The sequence below is a fragment of the Mercenaria mercenaria genome, chromosome 6 (assembly GCF_021730395.1).
Source record: "Mercenaria mercenaria strain notata chromosome 6, MADL_Memer_1, whole genome shotgun sequence".
NCBI lineage: Eukaryota > Metazoa > Mollusca > Bivalvia > Venerida > Veneridae > Mercenaria > Mercenaria mercenaria.
In genome coordinates this window covers 61,873,727-61,886,039 of record NC_069366.1, presented here as the reverse complement: position 1 = coordinate 61,886,039, position 12,313 = coordinate 61,873,727, and the positions used below count along the sequence as shown (strand labels likewise).

Genomic DNA, 12,313 nt, shown 5'->3' with positions numbered 1-12,313 from the left:
ATTCTGTTCTTTTTTTCACCACCAATCACAATCTTAAGTAAGGTGGCATTTCACAAAATTGATATATATGTGAAATATGTAATTTATTTTTGATACTACAGAATGTATTGTGGTATTTTGTCTCAAATAAGTACCTATCTTAATGCTTCAAGATCAATACTTATAGGTTATTAGCTTTGTATCGGGAAATATGCACGAGTTCTTCAGCGGAAATATTGCGCAACTTTAGGAAAAAAGATAATGACCTTTTTATTACATATGCATTTACACGTATAAATATAATGTAAATATCATAAATATCTTCAATAGCCTGAGTAGGATTGACAATACTGAACTAAATAGAAAAAAAATAGTGCAACAACACACACTGAATTACCTCACACACCCAACATTGTACATAAAAAATTTATATACAATACATTCAAAACCAAATAAAATCAAAAGCTTAAACAATTTATGCAATGTACCTACAGTTTGTTTGTTTGTTTTGGGTTTAACGCCGTTTTTCAACAGTATTTCATTCATGTAACGGCGGGCAGTTAACCTAACCAGTATTCCTGGATTCTGTACCAGTACAAACCTGTTCTCTGCAAGTAACTTCCAACTTTCCCAAATGAATCAGAGGTGGAGGACTAATGATTTCAGACACAATGTCGTTTATCAAATAGTCACGGAGAACATACGCCCCACCCGAGGATCGAACTCATGACCCTGAGATCCGTAGACCAACGCTCTTACCTACTGAGCTAAGCGGACAGGCTACTACAGTTGCAAGATAACTCTTACAGAAATCAAAAGAACTCTTAACACATCTGTTATCCTTGTCGTCCTTGTCACTGTGCTCACAAATCTGTTACAGAAACAGTCTCAGTGTAAGTGACCAACATCCCTATAGTATGATCCTGTACTGACGCAACTATTGTATCTATGTTAACAATGAAACAAGAGGGTCATGATGACCCTGGATCGCTCACCTGAGTAATATGAGCTACATGTTTCAAATGTCAAACTGATGATTTTTAGAAATTGTTTGGAAGATTTTCCGATGTACAATCAAGTAATCCCTGGGGCAGGGCCAATTTTACCCCAGGGTTAATGATTTGAACAAAGTTTGTAGAAGTCTACTAGGCAATGTTTCATATCAATATCTAAGATCTCAGCCTTCTGGTTTATTTTTAGCAAATTTATGAAGATTTCCTTATGTACAATCAAGTAACCCCTGGGGCTGGGTCAATTTGACCCTGGAGGGTCAAGATTTGAACAAATTTTGTAGAGGTCCACTAGGCAATGCTACATGTCAAATATCTAAACTCTAGGCCTTCTGGTTTATTTTTAGAAAATTTTGAAGATTTTTCTATGTATAATCAAGTAACCCCATGGGGCGGGGTCAATTTGACCCCGGGGGTCATGATTTGAATAAATTTAGTAGAAGTCTACTAAGCAATGCTACCTGTCAAATATCTAAGATCTAGGCCTTCTGATTTATTTTTAGAATTTTTTTGAAGATTTGCCTATATAAAATCAAGTGACCCCTGGGGTGGGGTCAATTTTGACCAGGGGGTCATGATTTGAACAAATTTTGTAGAGGTCCACTAGGCAATGCTACATGTCAAATATCTAAGCTCTAGGCTTTCTGGTTTATTTTTAGAAAATTTCGAAGATTTTTCTAGGTACAATCAAGTAACCCAATGGGGCGGGGTCAATTTGACCCTGGGGTTCATGATTTGAACAAATTTTGTAGGTTTCTTTTTAGAACATTTTTGAAGATTTTCCTATATAAAATCAAGTGACCCCTGGGGCAGGGTCAATTTTGACCCCGGAGGTCATGACTTGAACAAATTTCATAAAGGTCCACTAGGCAATGCTACATGTCAAATATCTAAGATCTAGGCTTTCTGGTTTATTTTTAGAATTTTTTTTGAAGATTTCCAATATAAAATAAAGTGACCCCTGGGGCAGGGTCAATTTTGACCCCGGGGTCATGATTTGAAAAAAATTTGTAGAGGTCTACTAGGCAATTCTACATGTCAAATATCTAAGCTCAAGGCCTTTTGGTTTTTTCTTTAAATTTTTTTTGAAGATTTTCCTATAGAAATCTATGTAAAATAAGGTGACCCCTGGGGCAGGGTCAATTTTGACCCCAGGGTCATGATTTGAACAACTTTAGTAGAGGTCCACTAGGCAATGCTACATGTCAAATATCTAAGCTCTAGGGCTTCTGGTTTTTGAGAAGAAGATTTTTAAGATTTTCCTATGTAAAATCAAGTGACCCCTGGTGCGGGGTCAATTTTGACCCCGGGGGTTACTTGATTGTAAAAATTTTTTGTAGAGGTCCTCTAGGCAATGCTACATGTCAAATATCTAAGCTAAAGGCCTTTTGGTTTATTTTTTTAAATTTTTTGAAGATTTTCCTATAGAAATCTATGTAAAATCAGGTGACCCCTTGGGCAGGGTCAATTTTGACCCCGGGGTCATGATTTGAACAATTTTAGTAGAGGTCCACTAGGCAATGCTACACGTCAAATATCTAAGCTCTAGGGCTTCTTGTTTTTGAGAAGAAGATTTTTTAAGATTTTCCTATGTAAAATCAAGTGACCCCTGGGGCGGGGTCAATTTTGACCCGGGGCCATGATTTGAACAAACTTGGTAGAGGTCCACTAGGCAATGCTTCACACCAAATATCTAAGCTCTAGGGCTCCTGGTTTTTGAGAAGAAGATTTTTAAAATTTTTGGTTGCCATGGCAACCAGAGTTCTGCATGGAATTCAATTCTTTGAACATTTTTTGTAGAGCTTCACCGAAGGAACATTCCTGTGAAGTTTGGATGAAATTTGCCTAGCGGTTTAGGAGGAGATGTTGTTTAAAGGAAAGCGTGGACAGACGGACGCCGGACGGACAGACGCCGGACGGTGAGCGATCACAATAGCTCACCCCGAGCACTTTGTGCTCAGGTGAGCTAACAAACATGATGTCAACAATATATGTGAAGCATGCCTCCTGAAAATACTTGATAGAGTAAGGTAGAATTTCCAAAATAGACCTATGATTTAAACAAGTGGCCCTTGATCACTCTGCCCGACATTCAGAGCTCGACTAAATAATTTTTGAACAAGGAAAACGTTTTTTCCAAGCGCCTCAGTGGCCTTGTTTTAACATAGAATTAAGAAAGAATTTAGTAGTGGAACATTGCTGTCAAATAATTTCAAAATCAGGCCAGTGGTTACAGGGGTAGAATTTGAAAGTTTTCCAAATAGCCATATAGGGAAAACTAGTACTGCCCCATAGCGACTACATCTCTTTTTTTATCAAAACAGATTGGTTTGAAGGCAGTTAGAAGAGGGAAAGGCAGTTAGAAGAGGGTCACCTAAGAAACATTGTTACTAAATTATTTCAAAATCAGGCCAGCGTTTCAGGGGTGAAGAACTCTGAAGTTTTGAAAATAGCCATATAGGGAAAACTAGTCTTGTCTCAAGGCAGCCATACTTTTAACAAAACCTTGATATGAAGTAAGTTAGTAGAAGATCACCGAAGAAACATTGCTGTCAAACTGTTTTGTAATCGGACCAACAGCTATTACTAATGTTTTCTATACAGTCATGTAAGTCATACAAGGTAAACTAGCCCTGCCCCATTTTAAGGAAACAGAATGATTTGGATTAATTTGGTAGATGGTTTTCCAAGGGAAGTTTTTTTAAAAGAAAATATTTTGAACATGGGCCAGCAGTATCTGAGAAGACTTTTAAAGTCTCCTGCATGGATAATCTATATTTGACTACCAAAGGGACATTTCTGTGAAGTTTGGCTGAAATTGTCTTAGTGGTTGAGTAGGATATGTTTTTAAAGCAATTAAGGAAAACGATGGACGACAAACTTCCAACAATCCTAAAAGCTAACTATGAGCACTTTATGAGCACTTTGTGCTCAGCAGATCTACAAATATTGGATATGGAAGTCCAAAAAAAATATTCTTGTTCACTTCATGTTAACCCTTAGCCTGCTGCAGGCGAATTTAACAGCCTTTGCAAACAGCTTGGAACCAGATCAGACGCCGATTAAATCGGCGTCTGATCAGGTTCCAAGATGTTTGCTACTCTGACAATATTTCTTCCAATTTTGGAGCAAATTGAATGAACTTTACAATTTCAGCAGACGACATTTCCAGCAGACCACAATTTATCTAGCATGCTAAAGGTTAATGATGCATTGTAAGTTTCATTTGAATTCAGCAGATATTGTAGGAGGAGCTGAGTACACAAGAAATGGAAATATCCTTCAAACATTATATGCCTGTTTGGACTCTGAAATGACGTGCATAAAAACACTTCCTTTGAACTTTAAATCTGAAAGACTTAAAACTATCAATTAGGCAATGAGAAGAGTAGATGGAGCTTACTTAACAGCTGATTGAGAAACACACATGGAGGTTATCAAGGTGCAAACTGGACGATTAACTTGACGTGAAAAAAACAAGAGCACCGCCTTGCGGGTTCTGACACTCATCTGATTTTTTTTTGTATAACAGAAATATTGTCCTACCCATGATTTTGTAAGTCTAAAAAGGGCCATCATTCTTGCAAAAAGCAGGACAGAGTTATGTTTCTTGATGTACAGCATCCACTAATGATGGTGAAAAACTGTTGCAACTTTTAAAGCAATAGCTTTCATAGTTTATGAAAAAAGCTGACTTAAACATAATACTCAACCAAGAAAACTGATATTTTCTAAATCCAAAAGGGGCCATGAATCTTGCAAAAAGCAGGATGAAGTTATGTTTCTTGCTGTGCAGGGTCAGCTTATGATGGTGAACAAGTGTTCCAAGTTTCAAAGCAATAGCTTTGATAGTTTTGGAGAAAAGCTGACCTAAACATAAAACTTAACCAGGCAACGCCGACGCAGACACCAATCAAGTGATGACATTAACTCATCATTTTTTTTTTTCAAACAAGAGGGCCATGAAGGCCCTGTATCGCTCACCTGACCTATTGACCTAAAGATCATCGAGATCAACATTCTGACCAAGTTTCATTAAGATATGGTCATAAATGTAGCCTCTAAAGTGTTAACTAGCTTTTCCTTTGATTTGACCCGGTGACCTAGGTTTTGCCCCTCACATGACCCAGATATAAACTTGACCTAAAGATCATCAAGATTAACGTTCTGATTAAGTTTCATGAAGATACAGTCATAAATGTGGCCTCTAGACTGTTAACAAGCTTTTCCTTTGATTTGACCTAGTGACCTAGTTTTTTAACACACCTGACCCAGATTTAAACTTGACCTATAGATCATCTAGATTAACATTCTGACCAAGTTTCATTACGATAAGGTCATAAATGTGGCCTCTAAAGTGTTAACTAGCTATTCCTTTGATTTGACACCCGTGACCTAGTTTTTGACCCGACATGACCCAGATTCGAACTTGACCTAAAGATCATCAAGTTTAACATTCTGACTAAGTTTCATGAAGATATAGTCATAAATGTGGCCTCTAGAGTGTTAACAAGCTTTTCCTTTGATATGACCTAGTGACCTTTTGACCCCATCTGACCCAGATTTAAACTTGACCTAAAGATCATAAAGATTAACATTCTGACCAAGTTTCATTAAGATATGGTCATAAATGTGGCCTCTATACAGTGTTAATTAGCTTTTCCTTTGATTTGACCTGGTGACCTAGTTTTTGACCCGACATGACCCAGATTCAAAATTATCCTAAAGATCATCAAGTTTAACATTCTGACTAAGTTTCATGAAGATATAGTCATAAATGTGGCCTCTAGAGTGTTAACAAGCTTTTCCATTGATATGACCTAGTGACCTAGTTTTTGACCCCACCTAACCCAGATTTGAGCTATAGATCATTAAAATTAACATTTTGACCAAGTTTCATTAAGATATGGTCATAAATGTGGCCTCTACAGTGTAAACTAGCTTTTCCTTTGATTTGGCTTGGTGACCTAGTTTTTTATCGTACATGACCCAGATTCAAACTGGACCTTATGATCATCAATATTAACAATCTGACCAAGATTCATGAAGATACAGACATAAATGCGGTTTCTACAGTGTTAACAAGCTTTTCCTTTGATTTGACCTGGTGACCTAGTTTCTGAACCCAGATAAACCAATATCGAACTCGTCCAAGATTTTATTAAGGGTAACATTCTGACCAAGTTTCATTAAGATTGGGCCAAAAATGTGACCTCTAGAGTGTTAACAAGCTTTTCCTTTGATTTGACCTGGTGACCTAGTTTTTGACCCCAGATGACCCAATATCGAACTTGTCCAAGATTTTATTCAGGGTAACATTCTGACCAAGTTTCATTAAGATTGGGCCAAAATTGTGACCTCTAGAGTGTTAACAAGCTTTTCCTTTGATTTGACCTGGTGACCTGGTTTTTGACCCCAGGTGACCCAATATTGAACTCATCCAAGATTTTATTGAGGGTAACATTCTGACCAAGTTTCATAAAGATTGGGCCAAAATTGTGACCTCTAGAGTGTTAACAAGCTTTACCTTTGATTTGACCTGTTGACCTAGTTTTTGACCCCAGATGACCCAATATCGAACTCGTCCAAGATTTTATTGAGGGTAACATTCTGACCAAGTTTCATTAAGATTGGGCCAAAAATGTGACCTCTAGAGTGTTAACAGTCAAATTGTTGACGACAGCGAACGGACGACGACGGACACAGGGCGATCACTAAAGCTCACCTTTGAGCACTTCGTGCTCAGGTGAGCTAAAAATCAGTTGAGCTAAATATTATAGATGATAAGTAGATTATACGGGGGCTTTGTGACGGCCTTACACAAACAAAGGATTAATGACTAATTGTGACGTAAATTACTGGCTGCTGGCTGGGAAGTCAGGTGGCTACTTATTAAAGACTTCTTAAGAACGAAAATTCACAGGAGGACTTGAAAGTGGCCATTTAACTAAGGTGACCGCTGATCAGATGTGACAGTTAGTACAGTTTAGATTGTAGTTAAATGTTCGTCATATATTTTGAAATAATTTTATCAAATTATTACTTAAACTCTTTCTCAGCTAAGAATTTGTTCCAGACTTAATGGTTCCTGATGCCTGACTTAAACATCTGTGTTGTTATATTTTCTTGTTCTTCGGGATGATTGATTTCAAGATTGAATACTGCTTAAGCCAGTGCTAGAGGACGTGGGCAGTGTTGCATTTTCCATTACTGCTCATGAACAGACTCAATCCAACCGAGTCTGCAATTTTCACTGTTTGCCTTGTTCTCGGTGCTTCCGAAAGATCTATTTTCCAGATTTCATTTTTTTTAAACTTGACCCTAATTATTCTGGACATGATTGATTCTTCCTTTGCAATAGTGTAGATCATATTCAGCCTGTACATATGTGATCAAGGTCTACACTATTCATCATTCAGTCAGTATCATTTTGGTAAGCACCCCTTTCATTGCTCAAATTGAAAGATAGACAAGTTTTTTATTGGAATTTTGCAAGGAAAGGTTTAAAGGGGCACTTAACTCTGGTTATTTCTCAAGCTCTATACTGTCAGGGGAAATAATCAGCAGTGTCTCTTATCTTACTAAGTGAATGAATTATCTCTCTTAGTTGAATAAAACCAAAAGAGGAAGTAAATTTTAACAAAATTTCCTAACAAAACTGAAACAGAAAGTAGATTAAAAGTAATTAACATAATATGTCTTTAAAGACAGAAAAATAGACAGCAAATACAATAACATTTTAACAACAAATTAATTTCAAGGTGAGTTGGTCATAGCTGGCACTTCTTCTTTAACAAAATAAGTACATTTATGTCTTTACAGCCGAAATGTAATACTTATTAGACCATATTAATAGAAAAGTTTCTTTCATTAAAAGAGTCATCCTATCCTATTACCAGTGGTAAACATCATACAGCACCAGAAAGTACAAAGATACAGAATCTAAATAGACAAGATATTTCATAATACCAAAATTTCTCAGCAGCTCTGATATTTCATTAAAACAAAAATAGATTTAATGATGATAAAAGCATCGATATTGTTCCACCCTAGGACCGGGAACAGTTGTTGAGTTGGGTTCGGAGAAAGACTGATGGAAGAGTACCTATATCTCTAGCAAAAAGGCAAAATCAATGTTCAGTCACACATCTTTTATTCGGATATAAAGTTCCAGCAGTTCCATGGTAAAATATTCAGTAGTTTACAAAGTATTCATAAATTCCACATATCTCCAGAAGTTACTGTTCTATGACTCTGATACAGTGTGCTTATGTCAGGATAAATTAATATTTGTGGAGCCGATTTTTAGGCATTTAACATAGGGGATACTGTCTTCGGGGTGGAGGAAAGATTGACAAATGAGGAGCCGAAAAACAGGCCTTTTATAGTTTTAGCACAGCTCCGCATACAACAACGGTACGTGAACGGTATGTGACGTACGTGGAGATAGCTACTATCCAATCGAAAATGACGTTACATGAAACATGCGGTGACACCGGAGCAACCGGAAGTAAACAAATGTCGCGGAGCGAAAGACCGATATAAGTGAAGTATTTCTTGCATATCTTTCTAAATAACAATATTCCAAGCGAATCACCGATATAGATTGGTCAAGAACATGTAGGGCTATAGATTAATACCATGTTTAGGTCTGACATAAAATACGCAGGACGAAATCGTTGATGTAACTTCTGGTTCTATGCGGTCAAAAATATACATGTACAAGTTTCATGTTACTAATCGTGTTTAGATCAGTTGGACGGCCTAACAATATTTTGCTCTTTACATTTCCAGAATGTCTCAAGATCCTGATTATTACCGTACTGTATCACTGAAACTGTCAGAGGTATTCAATGATATTGGTGTCAATGAGATATTGATTCTGAAGACGAGGAGGATGTTCTTGTTGATGGAAACTATGAACACTAGTACAGCCAGATTGCAGGGCAAGAACATTTCCACCTTTCATTTTGGTAGCCAGTCTGAAGGGTCTACAACATTAGGACTTCATTCAGACACTGATACACTCATTAGCCTCAATGAGTTTAATTTGATACAGGACTGGAGTGAGTGGCAACCTGGCAGGAACAATCTACTGATGATCCAGGATGAGACCACATCACCAGGTTACTGTCTACTACAATGTCTGAGTAAGGATGAGCCTCTTCCTCTTCCTACTGCTTTACTTGATCATTTACCTAACAGAGAGTTTACAGTAAGCAGAGGTAAAGTGCTGCTGAAGAACAGATTATTGAGAGATACTGCAGCAGCAGGACAAGTAATAAATGGTCCTGCTGAATCATTACAAGGAAGGCCAGGTTATTATGATGAAGATTTTGTTCCAGCATACCACTGTAAATCATGGCCTGTAGAAGCCCGGCCATGGTTATTACAACAAGGCATAGGTAGATGGCCTACGGAAGACATGAAGAGATATTGTGAGACTACAGGATGTTTTGCTGTACCAGTGAGCAGTAAAAATGGCCGGAATGAGGAACTTGAATGGAGAATATCTACTTCCCAGGCTGAAAGATGTCTCATGTTCAGTTTAAACATCACACAATTAAGATGTTACATTCTGATGAAGATGATTCTTAAAACATTTATAAATCCTCAGTGTGATGGTGTCCTTTCAAGTTTTATGTGCAAAACTGTTTTATTTCATTGTATACAGAATACACATTCAAATAACTGGGTGAAATCCAATTTACTTGCATGTTTGATGTGCTGTCTTACAGTATTACAGAACTTTGTTAGGAAAGAAAACTGTCCTCATTTTGTAATACCTGAAAACAACCTGATGGCTGGAAGAATTTCTCCTCATAACAAACATGAAATTGTTGAAATCCTTAAAAATATCTTACAAGGTGAAGGTCGTGCATTGCTGGAGATTCTCACTGATAACCTTGGTAGGAGACTGCAGGTGAAAATGAACATGGGTGAAGCTTTACAGTATTACCTAACGCCAGCCCAAATAAATGCCCACATTTCAGCAGAGCAGCTACTTGATATTGCGAATTCAGTAAGTATCAATCACAAGGGTCTTTTGGAAGAAATACAGCATAATGGAAATGCAATGGTGCATGTAAGATTATCAGACTATATGTTAACACTAACTAGAATGTACAACAGAGAAATGGGTTTAAATAGTTTGAGAAAATCTGCAGTAAGGCTTCTAGCACCTCTGCTTTCATCTTCCCTAGGATCTGTGATAGCATCTCACAACATTTACACTACTCGCAGTATATCTCCAGAAGCCCTCGACTTGTTTTCAGTTGGTTTGAACTCAGACGTGGCATCTGGTAGATTGAAACTTGCATCAGCATTATACTGTGTAGGAGATATGGAAAGAGCAGAGTTTGTTCTGAGGAATACTGAGGAAAAGTATGATCTGAATACTGTTGAACCTGAATGTACATGTTATGAGCATCCCAAGTATTACCTAAGGCAAGGATTTAAGCATAAATGTAACACTGGAAATGAAGAAGTGATACAACATACTACAGCATTTTGTGTTAGATTTCTGCAGTGCGAAATTTGCTGTGTTCCTGAAGAGCTACAGTATGAAATGTTTAGGTCTACACAAGAGGAAAGGCTTGAAAGGAATGAAATGGTTGACTACTGGCTGGACTGGGCAGTCGTAGATTCTCTCCCTTACCTGTACTTTCTACAGTACAAGACTTACGGCTCATTTCAGAGAGTGGCAGACCAACAATGTGCTCTTGCAAATCTTGTCACTACCATTGAAACAGAACAAAACCTAGGTCACAAGGAAACAGCACTGAACTTACTAGGACAGTGTATGGAACAGGAAAACCGTCATGCTGATGCTTTACGATGCTATATGATATCTCTGAATATCAGAGCAAGAAACAATGCTGCAAACTTTCTTATCTGTAGACTTCTTTATGAAGTAGTCAACATGCAGGGACCTGCACTGAACTGAAATGAACCGGGTATTGCATGCAACGTGCTTATCTGCATAAAGATACAGTATGTTGCTATAAAAACACTCTATAAAATAATCTGTTATTCATACAGTCAAGTAATATACAAGCATTGTAAAGGACTTAATGTCTAAGGTAGTTCTGCATGCTCTGATTGAAATTTTTTCTGCAATGTAGAATTTGATTAAACTTGGGAGTTTTTAAAACTTCAGAATATATTTAGGAAATTCAGCAAATAAAAAAGATGGGATTGTGTGCTTGATCTTTTGCTACTGATTTGAAAATTTTTGACCTCATGCAATTTTTCTTAATGGAAGTCTATTGGAAAATCACAACTTTCATAACATTTTCCCGAACAGAAATTTTTCTACAATGTAGATTTTAATGAAACTTCTAACACTTGTAAATAAACACATGACCAAAAAAGTGGTGAAATAAAATGTATAGGTCCGTGTGCTTATTTTAGCGATATCTGACCATGACTAAAGTGAACCGCACATTTCATGCAAATTTTAAGACATTATTTTGGTTTATACATAACTTATTTTAGGTTGATTGTGAAGGAATATTATTCACTCTCAACACCTCATTCCTGATGGAATCCATCTCAGTGAGGGTATGAGAGAAGCGATCAGTTCCCCTTTTAATGCTGAGCCCCAAGTAAGGAAGCTACTGGTACCATTTTTCACATCTTTGGTATGACGTGGCGGGAAATCAAACAAAAGACCTCCCGCACTCGAAGCAGACGCTCTTCCACTAAGCTATTGAGGCATTTGTGAATTATTTAATGTGTCAGATGTTTTAATATCCTACTCTTTAAAAAGACAGTAACAGTGCCATTGTAATCAATTTTCTCACAGGTTTCCATTAATCAATAAAAATTGAGCTGCACCATGAGAAAACCAACATAATGCATTTGCGACCAGCATCCGTGCAGTCTGGTCAGGATCCATACTGTTCACTAACGGTTTCTCTAATTGAAATAGGGTTTGAAAGCAAACGGTATGGATCTTTACCAGACTGCATGAATGTGTAGGCTGGTCTGGATCCATGCTATTCAAATGCACTATGCTGATTTTCTCATGGTGCAGCTCATTAATGATTTTCATTTTGGTATGCCGAATCCAGCCTTTATTCTACGTTCTCCAGACAAATGACATTACACCATCAGTTACGGTTTATCAAACATACAGATCTACCTAAGGTCAATCATGAAAAAAAGTTGTGTGTTGAAATGTACACCATTCACAAACAAAAGCTGTCTAATGACAGTGTGCTTGCCTATTTGAGACCCTTCCACATAACACTTGCTTACAAACAACAGCTTTATCAATTTTCAGATGAAGGTCATAAATGTGGGTTAAGGTCATTAATATA

The 12,313-nt window shown here is 37.3% G+C and overlaps 3 protein-coding genes across 3 annotated transcripts in view; 1 reads left to right on the top strand and 2 right to left on the bottom strand.

Moving 5' to 3' along the window:
- LOC123548725 (RNA cytosine-C(5)-methyltransferase NSUN2-like) overlaps positions 1-12,313 on the bottom strand; it is a 71,590-nt gene that overhangs the window by 23,624 nt on the left and 35,653 nt on the right. The gene's annotated exons all lie outside the window — the stretch shown is intronic.
- Positions 1-12,313, bottom strand: part of LOC123533418 (uncharacterized) — a 283,937-nt gene that overhangs the window by 269,611 nt on the left and 2,013 nt on the right. The window lies entirely within an intron of this gene.
- On the top strand, positions 7,619-12,307 carry LOC123548726 (uncharacterized). The gene is made up of 2 exons (XM_045336232.2): positions 7,619-7,750; positions 8,784-12,307. The coding sequence occupies exon 2, from the start codon at positions 8,785-8,787 to the stop codon at positions 10,933-10,935; it is 2,151 nt and encodes a 716-aa protein (XP_045192167.2). The 5' UTR covers positions 7,619-7,750; position 8,784; the 3' UTR covers positions 10,936-12,307.

What these genes read in the sequence shown, in the direction of transcription:
- LOC123548726 (XM_045336232.2), top strand. Translation starts at nt 8,785, where the DNA reads ATGTCTCAAGATCCTGATTATTACCGTACTGTATCACTGAAACTGTCA.